Source organism: Onthophagus taurus, chromosome 1, assembly GCF_036711975.1.
Source record: "Onthophagus taurus isolate NC chromosome 1, IU_Otau_3.0, whole genome shotgun sequence".
In the NCBI taxonomy this organism is placed as follows: domain Eukaryota; kingdom Metazoa; phylum Arthropoda; class Insecta; order Coleoptera; family Scarabaeidae; genus Onthophagus; species Onthophagus taurus.
The window spans coordinates 36988166-37011382 of NC_091966.1; the positions used below are offsets into that span (position 1 = coordinate 36988166).

Consider the following 23217-nt stretch of genomic DNA (forward strand, 5'->3'; position numbering starts at 1 on the left):
TTGCGAACTCGACCCGGATTAATTAATCCGTCATTTCGACGAAATCTAAATACAACGACAATTAAATTTCCTAGTACCTAATCTTCAAAATGGCCGTGTTGGCAGTAACAGCAAAGCAAACAAAAGGAGATGCAGTTTCAATAGAAAGCGTTTTCAGGAAAAGGAGATCTGAAACGAAGGATGTTGTTTTGAATATATTCGAACTTCATAGTCCGATCCGTTGTGTGACGTTCGATTGAACGTCACATCGTTTTTGATGCGAGCGTAATAACCCTAAGGCTGTTTGTTTGTTTGTCTGTTTACCATAGTTGACATACAAGATATCTGTATACGCTTAGATTAAACCGATAAGATCATTATCGGGACGTTATGGAGATAATTGCCAATTTATTCAAGCTTTAAAAGCAATTCTTTTTCCTTTTTAATACAATTTTCCTTTGTGTTAAAGTGTTGTAATACTCTTTGTTATTAGATAAATTAAACAAAACAAAATGAGATCGTGAATTATTTACGGTTCGTTGGAGTCAAAATTGGAGCATATTAAGCGCTTATCGAGACGATGGTGCGGTTCGTACTGCAGCACTCAACGTTAGCTCGAAGAGCGTCAACGCCGCAATTAAACCCCGTGCCGGAATTAAACAAAAAAAATCCGTTCAATTAAAACTTTCTTCACGCCGGCATTCGTTAGTTAGATTTCGAAAAACCGCAGTCCGCACCGACGTGTTTCTGTTTTTTCGTTTAACTTTTTATCCTGCAGTAGGTTTTGTAGTTGACACCACACGCTCTCTAAAAGCAATCGTTTAGAACATTTTCCAACTTTTTAGTTTCGACAACAAATAAAAGTGAACAAATTATTTGATTTTGTTGTCGAAGTTATGTCAGCCAAAAAAATGAGAGTTATTGGGTTCAAAGTAGGTTGCACTCATTACTCTTGAAAGTCATATCTAAATTACACCACAATGGACACATGCTGTATACACTGTGACGGTCATTCATAGTGATTTGTCAACACGTCCATCGGGGTTTGTGGGCGACGCAACGTCACAGCGCACGTGTCGTCTGTCCAAACGTGAATTGATGTTGCTCCATACAGGACTACTACAATAATGTTTAGGTAACTGTGATATACCTGCGTGAGTATATACGTACTATTTGTTTGACGAAAAAACTAAACACGATCAATACAACACTTTTTTTAATAAATTTATTTTTCCTACAAGAATAAATTTATGTTTTGTTCTAATATGTGATGGTTATTACATTTTAGTATAACCTTTGCTATTTACATGTTAATAGGAATAAAATCCAATAACATTCGGGGAATTGGGTGTATTCGGTTATGCAAATAGGAATGTATGAATTTCATGTGGGGGTGGTTTTGAGAAATTATTTGCATTCTCTGGTATTTATAGGTGTGCGGTGTGGGTGTAACACCTACGTTGGTGTAATGGTACTTCTTATAATGAAAACGTAAAGTTATGCTTCTTTAAATAGTTTTAATCGTTACTATTAAGTTTTTAAAATAACCAAAGTTCAATAAATATAACTTTATTGAAGGTTTCACTAAATTTCAACCAGTGATTACGACGGAATTACATCTCATTACCAGCAATTATGGATTTGATTCTGCTCAATTACTAAAGCCTGGGTCTGAGACAATAATTAATGTAAATACAATTATGAGCAATATATTGTTCTTAATAATCTCTTAAGTGTAATTAATAGATATTACAAAATAACTACTAGGAGGAGCATTTTAAATTTGTATCTTGTGGGTGATTGATTGAATTCTTTAAATTTATTACGAGTTAGGGTACCGATATTTAAACTGATATTTAAACCGATATTTAAAATATTTAAATATTAATTTCCTATCTACTTTCTTAGCTGATATCTCCCTTATTAGTAGAGATAACGAAAAACGAAATAAATCACTTGAAAGCTTGAATCTTTCTCTATCTTAAACGGGATTTTAGTCTGCTGATAAGTTAATATTAAGATCAATAAAAAATGAAGAACACCGCTCTGTACTTAAAATAGCTCAAAATTACCAAATTCAAGGCCTTGTGCAATTGTTATAAAACCGAACTTTAAAAAACTGTTATCACAGTCAGAAAGATCGCTCCTTCAACTATCTTAATTCGGGTTTTCGTCGGTCAATATCTATCGGCGTCATGCTTAAATCACCCTTCATATCCATCCCTACTCGCAGAAACGCTTAAATATTCTTCCTCTAAACAACTTTCTTATTTGATAGGGGGAAATCTATAGAAGTATATCTATCTTATCGAAAATTTTCTGCTCTTTCTAATGGTGTATAACACGGGGCGATCACGCGCTTGGACAAGTACGTTTTTTTTACAAAAATTGCTAAATTCATATGTTTTAATCATTTTTAAACCTTGTTCGGGTCGATAACTTTCTTATATGACCAGGAGAAAACTCTAGAACTATATCTATCTTATCGAAAATTTCCTCTGCAGACTCATCTGGGCTTGTTACAGTAGCCATATTGTCTATAAACTCTGTTCCTTATATTTGTTCTTCTCTATTAAGATGAATTTCATTAAATAATAATAATAATAGCCCAAAAAAGGATAACAATATATATTCAATAAGGTAATAATACAATAATATGTATCTGTATGTGAGAAAAAAAAAACAAAAATTACACAAATTCAAGAAATTGACAATTGACCAAATTATAAAGACAATAAAAATAAAAACTAAATAAGTGAATTTACATGCAGGTGATCACTGACTGTCTGGAATTCTGTTGCCCACCTTACAGAGAGTGTATGATGGCGCCTGTCTCATAATGTTTGTCCTAGCAAAAGGAATGACGAATACGCAGCTATATCTTGAGTTACTCCTTGGAACAACAAACCCTAGTCGCTCAAGAATGAAAGGGCAATCGATGTTATATTCGATAAGCTTTTGTAGAAACTTTTCATAAAACGCGTTTTTTCTGTTCGTAAGGAAACCATATTGTGTCGCGCAAGCAAATCATTTTGTGGTATACCTCGCTCAGGGTAAATTCCATCAAATTTGTAAGAAACAAATTTTAAGAATCTACGCTGGACTCGATCAAGGCTTAAGAACTCACACGCATATAAGGGTGTTTATCTATATTAAGGTTAAGTTTGTAGGTCTTACACCATTACATTATTGTGTTTAACTTGTGCTGCCGCCGATGAGACTTCGGTAAAGATATTGATATCATTAGCATACCCCAAAATCCGACAATCAATTTTTAGAAACAAGTCATTTATGAAAAGAACAAATAATAGAGGGCCCAAATTTGATCCCTGTGGAACCCCTGAGGTAAGAGTGAACTCATTAGAAAAATATCCATTGTGAGCAATATAACATTTTCTATGTTGCAAATAAGAAGTTGAATTGCTGAAGGGACAAATCCGAAAGAGCTTAATTTATGCAAGAGAATTCTATTGTCAATCAGATCAATGGCTTTGGATAGATCGGTGTATCGCGATATATCATCAGAAGATATATCGGGAGGAATGTAGAGTAGTATGATTAAAATGGACTTGTCATTAATAAGACACCTACAAATTACTAAATATATCATAGTTTTAACATTTAGATCTAAAAATATTTGGATTTATTGCCATTTACTTTCTCTTAACTAAAAAGTTTTTTACTTCCCTTTCCTCTTGGTTAAGCAAAGCGCTTGAGGAATGATGATATAATTAAAGAAGAGGCAATAATTAATGAATTACATGGAATTATTGACAAAGTTTTCGAAATTCTATCAATATCAATTAACATTTATGTTGACATCGATACTAGAATAGCTGAAACTTTCATCGATGATTATTTGATATAGGCAGACAGATTCATTGACTAATTTAACACGATTAGTGCGATTAACTATTAAAAAAGTTAGTGAAAATCACCTACAATTCAGATAGCCCGCACAATGTTAAATTTATCAATTCACAGAACTGGAGTATCTGTGATTTGTTGTTTTGTGTGATTTGTTTGCGGTATGATTTATTCAATGTGATGTAAATGGTGATTATTTATTGACTTAACGTGATTATGTCCTTTTTTCGTTTTTTAACATTGAAATATTGGTTTTCGTTTTATGTCAATTCCATTTTGTGTACATAATGACATTAAGGTAATAGTGCCTTTAGGATTGATTAGTATTGTGCTTAACTTGGTCGTTATTGCCGGCATCGATTGGTCCCTTTGACCAATAGGACGTATATACGTTGCTACCCATTGATTAATTGTTGACTTAGACATAGATATTCCATTGATTTTCCATTAGTGCTTAGTTTTGTTTGATATTAAATCCACGTTATTTTGTTGAATTGACATACGAGAAATGTCTGTGCCTTGCTGGTGGCAACTACGTCCAAAAATAGTTTAAGACATGCTCTTACATTTTTGTTTTTATGCGTTTTCTTTTCAAAACGGTACTTAGTTTTACGGACACGTAGTTACCTTCGTAGACAACCATGAATCTCATTTCAATTTCCTTCTCCTTTAATATCAGACAATGAAAGAGATATGATTTCCCAGTATCTATACCTGAAGATTTTTCTCGAACTTGATCAAAGCCAATATAGCACTATATAAGTAATTATGGCTGCATGGGAAGAATGTCTCCACAGTATCAGCACTTAGAAATCATTGCATGCTTACATTTTGCCTCATTTATATATGCAGGCGTTAAGATAGACGTTGTTTTCGTTTCGTCATTCTTTTTGTTGTAAGAAGCCTCAATGGTTCTATTCACTATAAGTGCATCTCTTTGGTTTACATCTTCCATCTACTAGATCTGAACGGTTCTACCCTGTAGATTTTTGTTTCGAAAATGGGTACACTCTCTTTAAATACATTATAAAATCGCAAACATTTGTCGCAAAGTTATTGTCGATGGTTCCAACATTTGGTCTTGAAATCAAATTTTCACAATTAACTCTAATCTAATATTCGATTCATACATTTGTAATTTTTTACATCGTACTTATGCAGGTTTAACGTTGCGTGATAAGTCCTTTAACCTAAAATATCAACTGTTTCGTTGAATGTCTTTTAAATATTCCAACTTTTAATATATGCAACAGCTCCTTAAGTAGATTATGTTGAATTACAAATCGTGGAATTAGTATATTTATTTTCTTAAGTTCGTTGTACAGTGTAAGCCAGGTCCTAATACCGTCCGCTATCAAATTGTCGCCCTAATCCAGTTTATAAAGCCACAGCTTTTATAAAATATTTTAAATTAAATTTCTACAATTTCAAGATAAGAAATTCCTGAAATAACCTTTAAATATCCAATAATGAATCATGTGTTATTAAGAAAAATTAATACTCAAAATATGCCTCAGAGAAATATTATATTAGTATGTATCCACAAATATAGTCGCAATATGAAACTCTGGGTTATAATTGAATATTCACATCTCGGTGTGTCATAACTATGAATTACAACTAGCTGTACCTCAATTAACATTTCGCATTGCACTACTAACTCCTGTACCCGACTATAATTAATTAATTAATTACGGGAAAAAGATAGTTATGCTGAAAGCTTGGGTGCGTTATTAAACCACGCTATTAATAACGTAGGAAGCTTAGAAGTTTATTTCTAAAAATAAGTGTAAAGTTAAGTCCGTACCATAACAACTAATAGGAAAATCCGCGTTTTGCCCTTGTTTTCTCTAACAAGAACTGCGGTGGCAAAGTTCGCGATTCTCAGAGTGCGATCTAAATCCCAAGTAAGGCAAGCGAAAGCATAAATTACAGCATAGTCGCGAACTATAAGCGTTATTCGAAACAAAAAAAATATATAGGACGAAACTCCTCTGCACACTGTTTACCCAAAGGTAATAAAATAGCGCTCGCTTAGCTCGTTAAGTAATTTAAGAAAGAGCACGTCCCGACATGGTTATGGCATTAAAGCGTTAGCGCATCTACAAGACGGTGTAATATTACTATAAAAATCCTGCAGCTTTTTTTTTGTAAGTTCTCAAATTTTACACCACAATATATCTAGGAACTAACACCGGAGGTCAATTTACTTCATATGCTCTAGTTACTAGTTAAACTTGATGATCTGCAGGAATACACCATCAGTCTTAATTTAACGCGAGAATGTCTCGGAAAAACCAATTGATTGATGCATTTTTGATAAAAGTTTTAAAATTCAATTTTTTAATTTGTAAATTTTTTTAAATGAATTTTATTCAAGATTCATTTTGTTATGACGTAACATCCCAATTATTTAATATGTTTTTATTAATTTAATGTATTAAGAGACGGTTTGAAGCTTTACTTTTTTAATCAGTTTAAGTAGATCGTCGTGACTAGATTTTAATCTGAATTTACTTGAAACAATTTTTTTGCATTGATACCATATTGATACAAAACTTGATTACTTTTCAAGGATGGCAGCTTTGTGAAGCCGAGGGCACTTGCATCATCAGAAAAAGTAAGTGAGAAATATATCTTAAGAAAGATATCGATTTTATACAAATTTTTGAAATAATGGATTCAAAAATTACTTTCTCGGATTTTTTCGCTAAAATGAAAACAGCTTTCTTAATATATGGTGAAAATTTCACAACAATTTACAATGAAATGAATGAATTATGCTTTTTTTAAAATAATCAAGTAAAATTGACTATAGAATACAAATATATAAATAGAATTGCTGTGTCTTCTTTTTTTACACTTGATCTTTAAAACTGATGCGATTCGCTGAAAATTAATTTCCAGAAACGTGACTGTAAATATTTCCTGGGGGAAACATATTTCCGCCTTGGGGATTTCAATGGGGCGGTGACGACGCGTAAGGTCAAGGGAAAGCTTTAACATTAATCAATCCGTCTAGATATTCGAGATAATATATCAGATGGAATGCATCACATCCGTGATTGGGAATTAATTATTCAACACAATTTCTCAATTTTCACAATTAATTTAGAAAAAAATAATAATAACAACAAAACTAACTAAAGCTTATCTTCAAATTTTGTATTAATCGGGGAGTCACTGCTTACTTTGCTGTCAATTACACATAGCTGTTATCTTGCTTCGCAAATAAAACGCAAATTTGCTTTATCGATTAATAATTAATGCGCCATTTGACGTCTGGCGGTTATATTTCACGCCTATCTTTATCCAATATATCCATTTTAACGGTATCTATGAGTACTGTTGATTTTAAGGTCTCGAATGATATTAAGGTAGATAGATCATTATTTATTGCGATCGTGTAGTAATATGATGGCATCTACATTATGTGGAACTGCTCATCAATCACAATTATCAACCGAACGCTAGACATGACTAATGGATCATTACTGATTCTGGTTGCGTATCAATTAGTTTTGTAGTTTGGGGTTTTCAAAAATAGAAACAATGATTAAAATGGAATTTATTGAATTAAATCCAGCGAGTACTTCCAATGTTATTTACATGATTAAAATATTTCGGTTTCGATTTTAGTGATTGGCCTTTATCCCTTGGTTTTTATGTTTTATAACTTGAATGTTTACTACTTTTTTGCTACCACGGTTGCTGTTACTGTTGGGCACTATAAAAGAAAAAAAATTATTTAATTATTATTCACTATTAATTTAGAGAATTGTACTGGCTACGTTAAGTTCTTTTTCTTCAAGATATGAATCGGTTCTCTTTAAACTCTTATCCAATCTTGAAGCTGTAACTCTAATCTCGTTCTTTAACATAGCGTAGTCACTCCTCAATCCAGCTATTGCGGATTCTAACACTGAAAATTTAGTGCCAAATCTTGATATTGTTGCGTTTTGCTCTTTTAATAAGGTGGATTGCTTATCGAGAATTTGAACCACACCATTGATCTTGTTTACAATGATCATGTATTTATCATTGGTACTAGTACTGGAATTAGGTGAAATTTTGTTCTTTGACGACATTTTTAATCGAAATTTAAGATGATCATGAGGGTGACAAGTAATTTCTGTCTATTTTAATATATCACTATGGTTACTAATATGTGAGTGGATGAAGGGTTAATAGATTCTGGAGGTTTAAGAGAATTATTGATTTATTTTTGAGTCATCCGCAACTTGGGGATGAATCATCCTAGATGAAGACGTAAAGTCTGGGATGAAGCCGTTAAAATGATTGAAAATACAGTGAATCGGAAGTTTAAATCAATAATTTTTTTATTTTTGTTTAAAGGAGACATTTAGATGAATTAAAATAAGTGTACTACAAAAATATCTCTTGGAAATCGTCTTGGGGAAGGTTATGGAGTGAGTTGTTTTGCTTTGGACATTCCTATATTCGTTTGAAAACTAAAAGTATTTTTAAAATCCTCTCTTTTCATTGGAAAATTTATTGTTTGTATAATAAATGATGATAATTTCATAATGATTCATTGAAATTCCAATTTATTCTTAGCTTGAAAAATGAGAAAAGATGTCTTATAATGGTTAAAGATTAATATCTCAAGAACTAAAACGTATTTTGAAAATCCGTTTTTTTCGTTGAAAAGCTTATAATTTGTAGCATAAATTCTGATAATTTCGCCAAAATTTATTAGAAGTACGATTTATTACAATTTTTTGAAAATGATTGAATATAATTGTTTATAACGAGAAATGAGAAAATGCCTTATTACGTTTAAAAATAAATATCTCAAAAACTAAAAGATATTTTGGAAATCCGTTTCTTTCATTGAAAAGCTTATAATTTTTACAACAAGTTCTGAGAATTTTGTAATGATTTATTGTAATTCCAATTTATTATGATTTATTGAAAATGAGTGAAAATAGTTGCTTATTCCGAAAAATGAGTGAATGTCTCGCGATGTTAAATAATTAATATCTCTAAAATTAAAAGAAATTTTTAAAATCCGTTTCTTCCATTGGAAAGCTTATAATTGGTAGTGCAAATTCTGATAATTTCGCCAGAATTTATTAGAAGTACGATTTATTAAAATTTTTTTGAAAATGATTGAAAATAATTGTTTATCACGAGAAATGAGAAAATGCCTTATTACGTTTAAAAATAAATATCTCAAAAACTAAAAGATATTTTGGAAATCCGTTTTTTTCGTTGGAAAGTTTGTAATTTGTATAATAAATGCTGATAATTTCATAATGATTCATTGAAATTCCAATTTATTATGATTTTTTAAAAATGACTGACAATAGTTGTTTAACCCGAAAAATGAGTAAATGTCACGCGATGTTAAATAATTAATATCTCTAAAATTAAAAGATATTTTTAAAATCCGTTTCTTCCATTGGAAAGCTTATAATTTATAGTGCAAATTCTGATAATTTCACTAGAATTTATTAGAAGTACGATATATTAAAATTTTTTGAAAATGATTGAACATAATTGTTTACCACGAAAAATGAGAAAATGCCTTATTAAATTTAAAAATCAATATCTCAAAAGCTAAAAGATATTTTAAAAATCCGTTTCTTTCATTGGAAAGCTTATAATTTTTATAACAAGTGCTGAGTATTTTGTAATGATTCCAATTTATTATGATTTATTGAAAATGAGTGAAAATAGTTGCTTATCCCGAAAAATGAGAAAATTTAAAAATTAATATCTCAAAAGCTCTATAATATTTTGAAAATCCGTTTCTTTCATTGGACAGTTTATAATTTGTGGTTCAAATGCTGATAAGGAAGAAAATGACAAGGAACTCCCAGAGATATCAGGTGAAATGACGATGAAATACGGAAAAAAGATTAAAAATAGGTAAGCACCCGGGCTAGATAACATACCAAATAAGCTATTGAAATATAGAGGATAATTAATGGCAGAACTTTCGAACCACTTCAATAAAATATTATTAACCAAAGAAGTCCTTGATGAATTGAAAAAGACGACAGCTGCAAAACCTAACGATAGGCAAATACAGCTTTGAACGTGTGCAACAACTCGTATATTAGGGCTCATTGATAAACTCAGAAAAAAATACCAGTGCAGATGTTAAGAGAAGGATACATCTGGCAAATAGAGCGTATTATGGTCTGATTAGACACTTAAGATCGAACGGTCTATCAATAGCTAAAAAGACAATTGTACAGGACTCTAATATGACTGGTCCTGGTGTATGGCTTTGAGACGTCACAGAGGACTTTTGAGAGGAAAATACTGCGCCATACATATATGGAAGTGTTGGAAAATGGAGAGTGGTGCAGAAGATATAACTTTGAGCTGTACTCAGTATACAGAGAGCATGATGTTGCCTTTATAAAGATCAGGCACATACGCCGGATGGGATATGTCCAAAGAATGAAAGACAATGACCTCTCAAGAGAATATTAAAACAAAATTTCGTCGGAACAAGGCATAGGGAGCGACACAACCCAAGACATATACGAGAACAACACCAAAACCCTTGGTATCGTCAATTGAAGAAAGATATCTTGTAACAGATCGGAATGGCGAAAGATGCTGGAACAGACCAAGATCCACAGAGAATTATCGGGCTATTGATGATGATGAAGTTAAAGACCTAGCAAATAATGCTACCCGAATATCAGGCGCACTTTGGGACGTCATCTGGAACAACACCTAAATAGATAAAAGAGCAAAAGTAAGAATATAGAAAACCTGTGTTGGACTCATACCAACATACGCTTTACAAACAAGAGCAGACAGCAAAGGAACGAAACCAGAAACATTTCAGGGTACCCACTAAGACACACAGAAAGAAACACAGATATAACACATGAATATGAGGTGGAAGACATAATCAGATGAGGACGTAAACGTAGAAGAGCTTGGAACGATGATGTGGGGAGAATTACCGGAGAGAGATAAGCAAAAATTGCGTGAGATGGCAGATCACGGACACGACGACCTTTGGGAAGATCTCCAAAGATATGAATTATGGCCACCAATATCAAAAATTCAGGAAGAGTGGTCAAGTAGTTTTTAAGATATCGTGTCCAACAGCTGTAAAAACAAAATTTTCATAAAATCGCGCAATAATTGAAAAGTTTAGAATAATACAAACTGATTTTTTTGCAATTTTCAATGACGTATCAAATAATTTACAACGCCAGTGCCATATTTATTATATGGCACTGGAGTTCCGTTTTTTCATAAATTAAATTTTCCATCGCTAACTTTTCCTCCCGTGCTTTTCTGAACATGGCCTCATAGAATTACATAGATTTTCGAATTCTTAAAACGTTTAACAACATTTCAATAAAAAAAACATGTTTTGAGTTTATTGAAATAAATTTAAGGTGGGAACTTAAATTCGAGCGTTACATTAACTCGGCGAATTCGTAAACTTTGGAAGGTTTAGTGTGCCGTGTACGGTTTAACATGTTAACAAACGGTTCCTCACGTGTAATTTTAGTGCGGAGTTATTATTAACCGATAAATTCCGAATTAACACCTGATATAAAAGAAACATATACGGGCCGGCCCAGGTTTTTAATTATTTACTAAAACCGCGCATAGTTTGATATTGTTTGGGCCGCTTTTGAGTGATTTACTTCCGACCGAGACTTTAAATTTTAAGTGAAAAGGTAAAGGGCTACGAAATGTGATGGGTTAATGTTAAGTCCGCTCCCAAAAAACCGTTATAAATAAACATAAATCGATACTCCCAGTGACCTTCACTATTTCGTTAACACAACAAACATATCTGAAACGTCGATTATTTACTTTTTCAGATGAAACCTTTGAAAATACACAAGATCAAAAAATAATTGCAAATTATCTGGGGAAAACTTGCGGTCTACTTGCTATTAATATAAATTAATTATAAACTCGTTAAGTAAGCAAACTGTAAAATTTTATCGTTATATTCTATGAAACGTTTATATACTTCCTTTGTGAGTCCATAAAGGACCTATCATATTGGTTTATGGACTTTATGGTCATTATAGTTTGTTAGGAACATCAACGATGATTTATTACAGGATGAGAACGATATAATTCAGTGGAATGTAACAATTAATTATTAACACAAAAAAGAAAACATAATATATATAACATCATCCAATTTAATAACTAATTCAAAAAAAAAATCAATACGTAATCTGTTACTGTAATTTGAATTTTGTTACCTCAATTCCCATTCAATATTCATTGAACATCCAAATTGGAATTTATTTTATTTAAAATGTAGTCGAAACGTAATCTATTTCACTAATAAATTTACATTGTTGACATACATTTTTACGAATCAAAATCAATTAGATAAATTTGAACATGGCGTAGAAAATTTAGTTAAAAAAAAAATAAAACAAATAAAAATAAAGCTAATCACAATGTGAACTTAATAAACCGACGAAAGCTTTACGATCCTACGAGGGGGGTGGTTTTACGACCTCGCTTAGTTCGATGGAGAAATTTTCTTGGTCGTTGAAGGAAAGGCGTAAAAGGTGAACAAACACTGTAAAGCGAAATTTTTCGCGTAGGAGTAAACTTAAGTTTATGTTATGTACCTTTTTACGTGCCTTAATGTTTTACTCGGCCATTTCTAATATTGATTATTTTAAACGGCACGAAAGGTCGTCCGAGTTAATTTCGATTTAATTTTTTACCGTTACCATGTTAATTTCATTGCGTTGTGTTAGATTCGTTTATTTAAATAAATAACTCAATTTAAAAACTGGAATTGAGCAAATATTACGTTGAAATTGCGTTCTTTTTGGGTGGCCCTTTTTCATTTCGTTAATGGAAAACGGGGAAAAGGGACTATACCACCGGGTCTAATCGCGTAGGACCGAATGAAAGCGTTCACAGCCGTGCAGATTTCGGCAAATTTCCCGGAGCGTTTAAAAACCTTTTAGTAGGAAAATCGCTTCGATGACGACAGTTCCCTTCCAAACGCATTTATTCAAAGTTACAACCCAAACCTTCATTAATCCTGGCTTGGTATTTGAGGGGAGAGTAAATGTGATAAGTTTTTGATTTTTCTCGTTTAATCAATCGTCGATTCCTATAATCGAAACCCAGAATATCCAACGCCCGTATGCATTATTCATGTATTCTATAGGAATCTCCGCGAGCGTAGGAGGTATATGAAGAGCAATGTGTTGTACGTTGACGTAATCGATATTCTCTATTGTCGTGGTAAAATTGACTCTGGAAATACTACTTCTAATTAAGGTGATGTCCCAATAACTCTATTATTCGATAAAACCTTTTGAAGGAATTGTAACCAAACGATTGGCACAACATGGTACCAACTTCACTCCCACACCCATAACATAACTACGACAATTACGTAATGAGAGTGCGCGTTACTTAAGGTTTAAACTTTTGTGTTAAAATATATCAACTCCTTATGGTTCGTATAGACCAGACACAATACCCGGTTTAGAACAATACGCTGGAGTTTCATGCCCATAATTCAATACCAAAATCCTCAAGTGGTGTTCTCGAGTACAATATACACACGTAGTTCGTAACCTCGCGACGCATAATTCATATATAAAGGACGGCTTTGAGCCTGAACCACCCGTTAACGCGATGTCTAAAAGCTCTTCGGTCATACTACACGAGGTTGTGTAAATCATTCCGATAAATTAAGAAGAATTGTTACAAACCTATTCGCCAAGCTAGGATTTCGTTTGATGTATGTTATGATTATTTTTTTCAATTAAGTTATCTCTCTATTTCCAAGAATTAAAAAAATCAAATAATAACGTTTTTAAATTGAATCTATTTTAAAAGATTATGAGGTATTTATCTTGACAAGTTTTAGGTTCAGGTAAATTTATGCATTTTTACCATAATCAAGAGCGCCCTAAGTTTAGCCATAGTATTGACAAATATCAGATTGATGAGATGATAAAGATAACAATCTGGATGCTGCAGCAATTCAAAAAAAAACAGCAAGAAAATTCAATAGGAACATTTCGTTTTCAAAACAAATCTTGTAGAATAGCAAAGGACTCACGCCATTGCAAATTGCCAGTATACAACAAGCCAATAGGTAATTTGTTTTTAATATTTTAAAAATCTCAATAACCTGAAAGAAGAAGTTAGAGCAAAAGCAGCGAATGGAGCTTTGATATCAAGTTAGAGAAGAGAGACCATGTTGAACGTATGGAAGTTTTAATGTTGCCAAAGATAGTTAAAGAAGGTTTAAGAGGTCACAGGCTTCTCCGGGGTAGGAGCTCCCATGCGAAGCTGAATCTCAGCCGATTGTGAAGAATATCAATAATCTAATGTGATCAAATCAACTAGATGTAAGTTTGCAACTATTGCAACCATTTTGGTTCCTGAACTATCACTTGTCAGAACAGAAGCAACACTGAGTTTATTTTCAAAAGAATTCATAGGAAATTTTGAGAAACACTTCTCATCAAAATAATTTCTAGTATAGAAAACATTCATATTTAATCATAAAATTGTAACAAAGATGGAGTGGTAGTGAAGGGATTGTAAGAAGCTACATTTGCCTAACTTCTCCTTAGGCTCTCCTACCCAATTGCGAGTCTTTCCTCTATGCTGGTGATCCTGGAAACTTGAGTAACCCTCCTGAAATCAACCTCGGAAGACTGTGTGGAAACCAACCCTAGTGGGAAGCAGGGGTTGGTTTCCACTTTAATTTAAGGAGGGCCACATAGGAGGAGTGTAGGCATAGGTTAAGGGTTAAGGAAGGTAATGGCTCAATCTTTTTAGGTTGTAGACTCAAAGAAGAAGAAGATGAATTAACAAAGAATGCAAAAATATCTAAATTTCATGATTTTGACATAAAAAATTTTATAGATCAAAATGTAATAAGAGGAACACTTGAAAATAACCTGTTTGCTGACTTAAGGATGATTGCAGCAGTTTAGTTTCGATTCTAACATAGACAAATGGTGCTATTTCAAATTCAAGAGGAAACAGGCTTTTCCGGGGTAGGAGCTCCCATGCGATGGTACGAAAGCTGAAGCTCAGTCAATTATGGAGAATATCAATAATTTAAAGCGATCAAATCAACTAGATATAAGTTTGCAACTATTGCCATTTTGATTCCTGAACTATCACTTGTCAGAACAGAAGCAATACTGAGTTTATTTTCTTGAAGTCTTCGAATACGAGAATTCATAGGAAATTTGGAGAAACACTTCTCATCAAAATAATTTCTAGTATAGAAAACATTCATATTTAATCATAAAATTGTAACAAAGATAGAGTGGTAGTGAAGGGATTGTAAGAAACTACATTTGCCTAACTTCTCCTTAGGCTCTCCTACCCAATTGCGAGTCTTTCCTCCATGCTGGTGATCCTGGAAACTTGAGTAACCCTCCTGAAATCAACCTCGGAAGACTGTGTGGAAACCAACCCTAGTGGGAAGCAGGGGTTGGTTTTCACTTTAACTTAAGGAAGGCAAATATAGGGGGAGTGTAGGCATAGGTTAAGGGTTAAGGAAGGTAATGGTTCAATCTTTTTAGGTTGTAGACTCAAAGAAGAAGGAGATGAATTAACAAAGAATGCAAAAATATCTAAATTTCATGATTTTGACATAAAAAATGTTATAGATCAAAATGTAATAAGAGGAACACTTGAAAATAACCTGTTTGCTGACTTAAGGATGATTGCAGCGGTTTAGTTTCGATTCTAACATAGACAAATGGTGCTATTTCAAATTCAAGAGGAAACAGGCTTTTCCGGGGTAAGAGCTCCCATGCGATGGTACGAAAGCTGAAGCTCAGCCGATTATGGAGAATATCAATAATTTAAAGTTATCAAATCAACTTGATATAAGTTTGCAACTATTGCCATTTTGATTCCTGAACTATCACTTGTCAGAACAGAAGCAATACTGAGTTTATTTTCTTGAAATCTTCGAATACGAGAATTCAAAGGAAATTTTGAGAAACACTTCTCATCAAAATAATTTCTAGTATAGAAAACATTCATATTTAATCATAAAATTGTAACAAAGATAGAGTGGTAGTGAAGGGATTGTAAGAAACTACATTTGCCTAACTTCTCCTTAGGCTCTCCTACTCAATTGCGAGTCTTTCCTCCATGCTGGTGATCCTGGAAACTTGAGTAACCCTCCTGAAATCAACCTCGGAAGACTGTGTGGAAACCAACTCTAGTGGGAAGCAGGGGTTGGTTTTCACTTTAACTTAAGGAAGGCAAATATAGGGGGAGTGTAGGCATAGGTTAAGGGTTAAGGAAGGTAATGGTTCAATCTTTTTAGGTTGTAGACTCAAAGAAGAAGAAGATGAATTAACAAAGAATGCGAAAATATCTAAATTTCATGATTTTGGCATAAAAAATGTTATAGATCAAAATGTAATAAGAGGAACACTTGAAAATAACCTGTTTGCTGACTTAAGGATGATTGCAGCAGTTTAGTTTCGATTCTAACATAGACAAATGGTGCTATTTCAAATTCAAGAGGAAACAGGCTTTTCCGGGGTAAGAGCTCCCATGCGATGGTACGAAAGCTGATGCTCAGCCGATTATGGAGAATATTAATAATTTAAAGCCATCAAATCAACTAGATATAAGTTTGCAACTATTGCCATTTTGATTCCTGAACTATTTCTTGTCAGAACAGAAGCAATACTGAGTTTATTTTCTTGAAGTCTTCGAATACGAGAATTCACAGGAAATTTTGAGAAACACTTCTCATCAAAATAATTTCTAGTATAGAAAACATTCATATTTAATCATAAAATTGTAACAAAGATAGAGTGGTATTGAAGGGATTGTAAGAAGCTACATTTGCCTAACTTCTCCTTAGGCTCTCCTACCCAACTGCGAGTCTTTCCTCCATGCTAGTGATCCTGGAAACTTGAGTAACCCTCCTGAAATCAACCTCGGAAGACTGTGTGGAAACCAACCCTAGTGGGAAGCAGGGGGTTTCCACTTTAATTTAAGGAGGGCCACAAGGGGGGAGTGTAGGCATAGGTTAAGGGTTAAGGAAGGTAATGGTTCAATCTTTTTAGGTTGTAGACTCAAAGAAGAAGAAGATGAATTAACAAAGAATGCAAAAATATCTAAATTTCATGATTTTGACATAAAAAATGTTATAGATCAAAATGTAATAAGAGGAACACTTGAAAATAACCTGTTTGCTGACTTAAGGATGATTGCAGCAGTTTAGTTTCGATTCTAACATAGACAAATGGTGCTATTTCAAATTCAAGAGGAAACAGGCTTTTCCGGGGTAGGAGCTCCCATGCGATGCGATGGTACGAAAGCTGAAGCTCAGCCGATTATGGAGAATATTAATAATTTAAAGCCATCAAATCAACTAGATATAAGTTTGCAACTATTGCCATTTTGATTCCTGAACTATCACTTGTCAGAACAGAAGCAATACTGAGTTTATTTTCTTGAAGTCTTCGAATACGAGAATTCATAGGAAATTTTGAGAAACACTTCTCATCAAAATAATTTCTAGTATAGAAAACATTCATATTTAATCATAAAATTGTAACAAAGATAGAGTGGTAGTGAAGCGATTGTAAGAAGCTACATTTGCCTAACTTCTCCTTAGGCTCTCCTACCCAATTGCGAGTCTTTCCTCCATGCTGGTAATCCTGGAAACTTGAGTAACCCTCCTGAAATCAACCTCGGAAGACTGTGTGGAAACCAACCCTAGTGGGAAGCAGGGGTTGGTTTTCACTTTAACTTAAGGAAGGCAAATATAGGGGGAGTGTAGGCATAGGTTAAGGGTTAAGGAAGGTAATGGTTCAATCTTTTTAGGTTGTAGACTCAAAGAAGAAGAAGATGAATTAACAAAGAATGCAAAAATATCAAAATTTCATGATTTTGACATAAAAAATGTTATAGATCAAAATGTAATAAGAGGAACACTTGAAAATAACCTGTTTGCTGACTTAAGGATGATTGCAGCAGTTTAGTTTCGATTCTAACATAGACAAATGGTGCTATTTCAAATTCAAGAGGAAACAGGCTTTTCCGGGGTAGGAGCTCCCATGCGATGGTACGAAAGCTGAAGCTCAGCCAATTATGGAGAATATCAATAATTTAAAGCGATCAAATCAACTAGATATAAGTTTGCAACTATTGCCATTTTGATTCCTGAACTATCACTTGTTAGAACAGAAGCAAATCTGAGTTTATTTTCTTGAAGTCTTCGAATACGAGAATTCATAGGAAATTTGGAGAAACATTTCTCATCAAAATAATTTCTAGTATAGAAAACATTCATGTTTAATCATAAAATTGTAACAAAGATGGAGCCCAGATATAGTAGTGAAGGAATTGTAAGAGGCTACATTTACTTAACTTCTCCTTAGGCTCTTCTACAAAATTGCGACTCTTTCCTCCATGCTGGTGATCCTGGAAGCTTGAGCAACTTCGGAAATCAACCCCGGAAGACTGTGTGGAAATCAACCCTAGTGGGAAGCAGGGGTTGGTTTCCACTTTAACTTAAGGGCCACATAGGGGGAGTGTAGGGTTAAGGAAGGTAATGGCTCAATTTTTTTAGGTTGTAGAGCCAAAGAAGAAGAAGATGAATTAACAAAGAATGCAAAAATACCTAAATTTCATGATTTTGACATAAAAAATGTTATAGGTCAATATGTAATAAGAGGAACACTTGAAAATAACCTGTTTGCTGACTTGAGGATGATTGCAGCATTTCAATTTCGATTCTAACTAGACAAATGGTGCTATTTCAAATTTCCGAAGAATATGTACCAAAGAAAACATGTTTGGAAGACATTCAATAATGTGTGATATGAAGGACTTCTGTACACACTAGATAAGTTGAAAATGCCACTTTAAGAGAATTTAGACATGTGATTACAATTACTTTTTAAATGGATTCGAATCAGAAAATTGTCCTTGTGAGCTTATGTGTTCATAGCAAATGACTCTGTAAATGTTGCTTATAACATCCAGAGCGATATTGTATGCCACCTAATTCCACATGAAATAGCAGTGACACTAACATATCACGGGGGATTCTTACTAAGGTAGGTGTAAAATGACGTGACAAACATCGTATAGAACCATATGATAGTTATCATTGCACATTATGTAGCTATTCCTTTATTAACCCAAAAACTTTAGGTATGTAAAATCCTTCTAAATCTCAAATTTTTGTCCCTAAATCATCCCTTCTTGCGTTCCTTCTCTTACAATAATAATCAAATCTTTTCAATTCGCTGATTTTCCAACATTGGAATTGTCTTAATCAGAAGCCCAATTTTCTGCCCACGCTATTAAAACGAAAATGAAGTCACAAACTAGCTAAACACTTTCATTTACTGCCATTCAGAGAGAACGGAATATCTCTTAAGGACAGTATGCATCAATATGTAATTCTGCTATTGTATATGCTAAGATGCTAACATTGTAAAAAATCAACTACAACTATGGACACATTAAACTTCGTAATAAATCATAAAAATATAATTCATGGACGATTTCTTGCTAACTATTTAGCATTATTAAATGCTCAAATCTTTAAATTGTGATTTTTTGATAACATTTCTGAAATAAATCTAAAACGAAAGATGCTAGGAGAAAATATTGTGGACGAGAATTGTTTAAAATGAACCAACAAAACGTTACTCGTAAGTTGTTATAAAGCAATTATGATCAATACCAACCTAGTGGATTTAAACTCCCAAACATTTTAAATATGACGCATTTAACCACAAAATAGATTTAATTCAAAAGTTTTAAACTCTGGTTGAAAATGATATTAATAAAATTTGTTCATAATAAATCACAAAATCATACTTCATATACAATTTTATTACAACTATTTCGTATTTGTAGTTAGAACGATGTAATGCCCTAGGACAAAAAGTGATTTAATTGATATTTTACATCTGAATGTTTTTTCATAAATACAAAGACTGGCATAACATATTAAGTTGTGAAATCCAATTTGTTACGCTATTATTTGGGTAAATAAGCATCTCAATAACATGCGGCTTATTAATGACCCTCTATGTCTTGTAAACAAGATGTTGACACGGTAAAGCTTATTTTGTGAGGTGTCCAACTCTGAAGGATCTAACAATAAGACCGAGGTATTACGGGGATGTCTTCGCAAAATTCCTATATTGGTGATGTAGGTGATATTTAATTTAATCGTTATTAATACTTCGTTCTCTACTATCTACCAAAGAAAGATTAAGTGCGCAATCTTTTGTGATTTATTTTTTTTATACTTGTTTTTATTAAGATAACTTGACGACCTCGTTATTTACAAATGTGTTATAAAAATAATTTAATTTAATTAAAAGAATGTTTTTTTGTAGGTAAACAAAAGATATGAATACGCCTTTTTCAACTCTATTTAAATAAACTTCATACAGGAATGACGTGAGATTTTATTTTGAGTCGACATTAGGCATTGTTCCTGTGTAAAATTGTTCTGTGTCGAAATGGAAAATGGGCTTTCGTTGCAATATCAACGTTTGTTGTTTTATTTAAAATGTCTCGGTAGATGTAATGATACGAGGTAGTAACAGAAAGTCAAGTGCTAAAAACGTAGTGTTTTCGGAAATTACTTTAGACTTTATGACCTGTTCTTTCTACGCAGGAGTTTTGATAGAATTAGAAACTCGATAAACTCCAACTAGTGTCCTACTTAAAACTTTTTTAAAGGGCAATACTTCTTTATTAGCGGGACTGACAGCACGTGCCTCGAATCGGAGAGCTTAAAACTTTAAAAACCTTGAGTGGCTACTTTTCCAGCTTCAAAAGCAAAACTGAAATTACAAAAGATTATGAAAACAAGATAAACTTTAGAATGAACACGAACACTTGTTGATTTTCTTTTTTAATTTTTCTTTGCCGTTTTGATTACTTACCTGTAGTCACGAATATTGTTACTGCCCAAACGATGGACCACATGTTTGCGTTTTTTCGTTTTCCCAAAGTAAATTTTTCAAAGTCTTGGTACTTTACTTTTTTTTCGTCTCTCGTTTCGACTAAATAAACAATCTTAACGACCAGGTTTTATTAGTTTACTTGAAAAACATTTCGCGTTCCAAGCCACTACTCCGAAAATCACGTAGTCAACGCGCGGAATAATCTTGATGCGTCGCGTAGGTGTTTGCACTGCGGAGGTGCGCGTCGTTCTGACCGACGCTCAACGTCGCGACGCTCTCTCCCACGCTACCAAATCGTAGCCCTTCGTGGGCGTTTCTCACCCTTGAATATTTCTGAACGCCTGATCCTGTTGGGTTTCCGTTGCCCTTATCAAACCCGCCACATTTTCCCTGAAAAGGACCTTCAGGAAATGCAGAAACATTTCAGAAAAAAATTACATCGCTCAAAAAGTAATACCATCAACTTTATTCGTTAAAATTAATTATTTTCAATCGATAAAGTAATATTTTTTTTAATCCAATTAAACGTTGCATTAATCCTTTTTCTATTTGAGCTGTTTTTAAACAAGAATTAAAAGGGGATTAAGAACGGAACCAATTAAAAACGTTTCAGATACTAATAAAGATAAATGATTTTTTGTTGTGCAAAGAGAGAGGGTTTTCGAGGCTAACCCCTTAACCGTTATTAACGTTTCTCATCTATCACCAAAAATTTCGCTCGATCCCTGTCTACTGTTTCACAAGAAGTGTTAAAGCGTTCATTTGTTATGCAAATAACCAAGCATAAACATAATATGGGTTAGGTGGGTATATTGTTACATCGCGTCGAGGTAAATACGAAACAAAATTAATCCGGGGTCTAAAATAATCCTTTAGTTGAAAAGCATCTTTTTTATAACAGGAGAAACGCATTACGCACAACGTAAACTAATTACCGCTAAAAAATTGATTTAAACTCAACATGTTTTATTTTTAGCGAGCTTTTATTTTTTACTATTTGCATATATTAAAATAATATATTACTTTCGGTTGGTCTTAATAGCTCTTTACGCTCCCCTTTCGTTCCGAAACACGACCTAATCTAACGTTCCAAAAATACGACGGGTCCATTTGCATATATCACAAGCGTTATTTACGATATTTTTTAATCGTTTCGACGTTGAGAGTTCCGAAAAGAAAACACGAAATGGTTTTCCTTTGACATGCGCGAGATAGGTTTCGTATGGAATGAATTATTTATTAATTTCCTAAGGGGAGAAGAATCTAAGGAAGCGGAAGACTGAACGCAGTAATATTTCTCGACAGCATATGTCGTCCGTTCTCGGGGGTGTAGCTAAGTCTCTACTAAGACTAAAGCTCTTAAAGGTTCAATGGGTCGCCGGCGGATATCAATTTTATAAGCTCGAATGGACGAAAACTTCCTTTGGGAATTGTAAGGGATATTTTCAATTCCCAATCCCATAGCACGTTAGCGAACATTTTATTATCCTCTTTTTTAAAACGTTAAATCGATTATTCTAATGAGGACATTCATTAAAATTTTACTAATTTGTTAAGTTAAAAAAACTTTTTACTTGATAAAACACTCAGTATATGTTTAATGATAATCTTTTATGGCCTACTTCAGTGACGGGGGGTCGAAATTATAATATGTAAATCTGGCACCTTAATTAAATACCATAACGACCTATAGAATAGGCCGTTACGACCTTTCCTATGGCTACGCCTATTTGTTTCGTGTTGGCGGCTCATATTTTACGAAGAACCTAGGGTTGAATATACCTTTGCTTTGTTAAATCTTCCCCAGTTCAAGGTAGTAATAAAAACATTTATGTGAATATTATTTCAATATATCTATTTAATTTATTTTAATCATTGTTAAATGTTGCTACGATTGTGGAAAATCTAAATAAAGTAGCACAAATAAACCAGTTGATTAATCGAAATTGATATGGACAACTACATTTTCTTAGAATTCATTAATATAGCATTTGATAATTATGTGGGTCAAAGTAGAGGTAGTCGCTAGTTGTTGTATTATTAGTGGCTTGTCGGTTATTGCCCTAGATATTTTTTTCGATCAATTCCTTAAGTTCGCGTAAATAAATAAATAAATTAGGAGATGTATTTACGATTCCGACGTGTTCTACTCGTACTTATGATAGTCTACATAATGTAGAAGTCTGAAAAGTAAAGTTATATTTATGTATTAAAGCAGTATAACACCAACTTTCATCATTAAAACTTATCGTGATTTGAGTTTTGATTAAAGTCTGGACTTTGACAAAATGTCTATCATAAATAGTAAATGGTTTTGTTAATTATTGTTTGAAAGTTGTACACGATTGGTATATTTCTCCTGGATTGCGAATTTGTACACCGGTTAATATTTACTTATTCGATTTCTTATGGAAAAACGAAACCCTCC

The 23217-nt window shown here is 33.2% G+C and overlaps 1 protein-coding gene and 1 long non-coding RNA gene across 3 annotated transcripts in view; both read right to left on the minus strand.

The window, feature by feature from the left end:
• The window catches only part of LOC111421624 (Ret oncogene), a 62814-nt gene extending 41796 nt beyond the window's left edge, over window positions 1-21018 (minus strand). For both annotated transcript variants that reach the window (XM_023054812.2, XM_023054796.2), the window contains exon 1: window positions 20769-21018. In XM_023054812.2, the coding sequence (XP_022910580.1) occupies window positions 20769-20811 (43 nt within the window). In that variant the 5' untranslated portion in view covers window positions 20812-21018. The remainder of the gene's footprint in view (window positions 1-20768) is intronic.
• On the minus strand, window positions 7398-8347 carry LOC111421643 (uncharacterized). Its single transcript, XR_011642350.1, has 2 exons — window positions 7631-8347; window positions 7398-7573 (listed from the first exon to the last, which is right to left on the minus strand). It is a non-coding gene; the product is annotated as an uncharacterized lncRNA (long non-coding RNA).
• Window positions 21019-23217: the final 2199 nt, after the last annotated feature.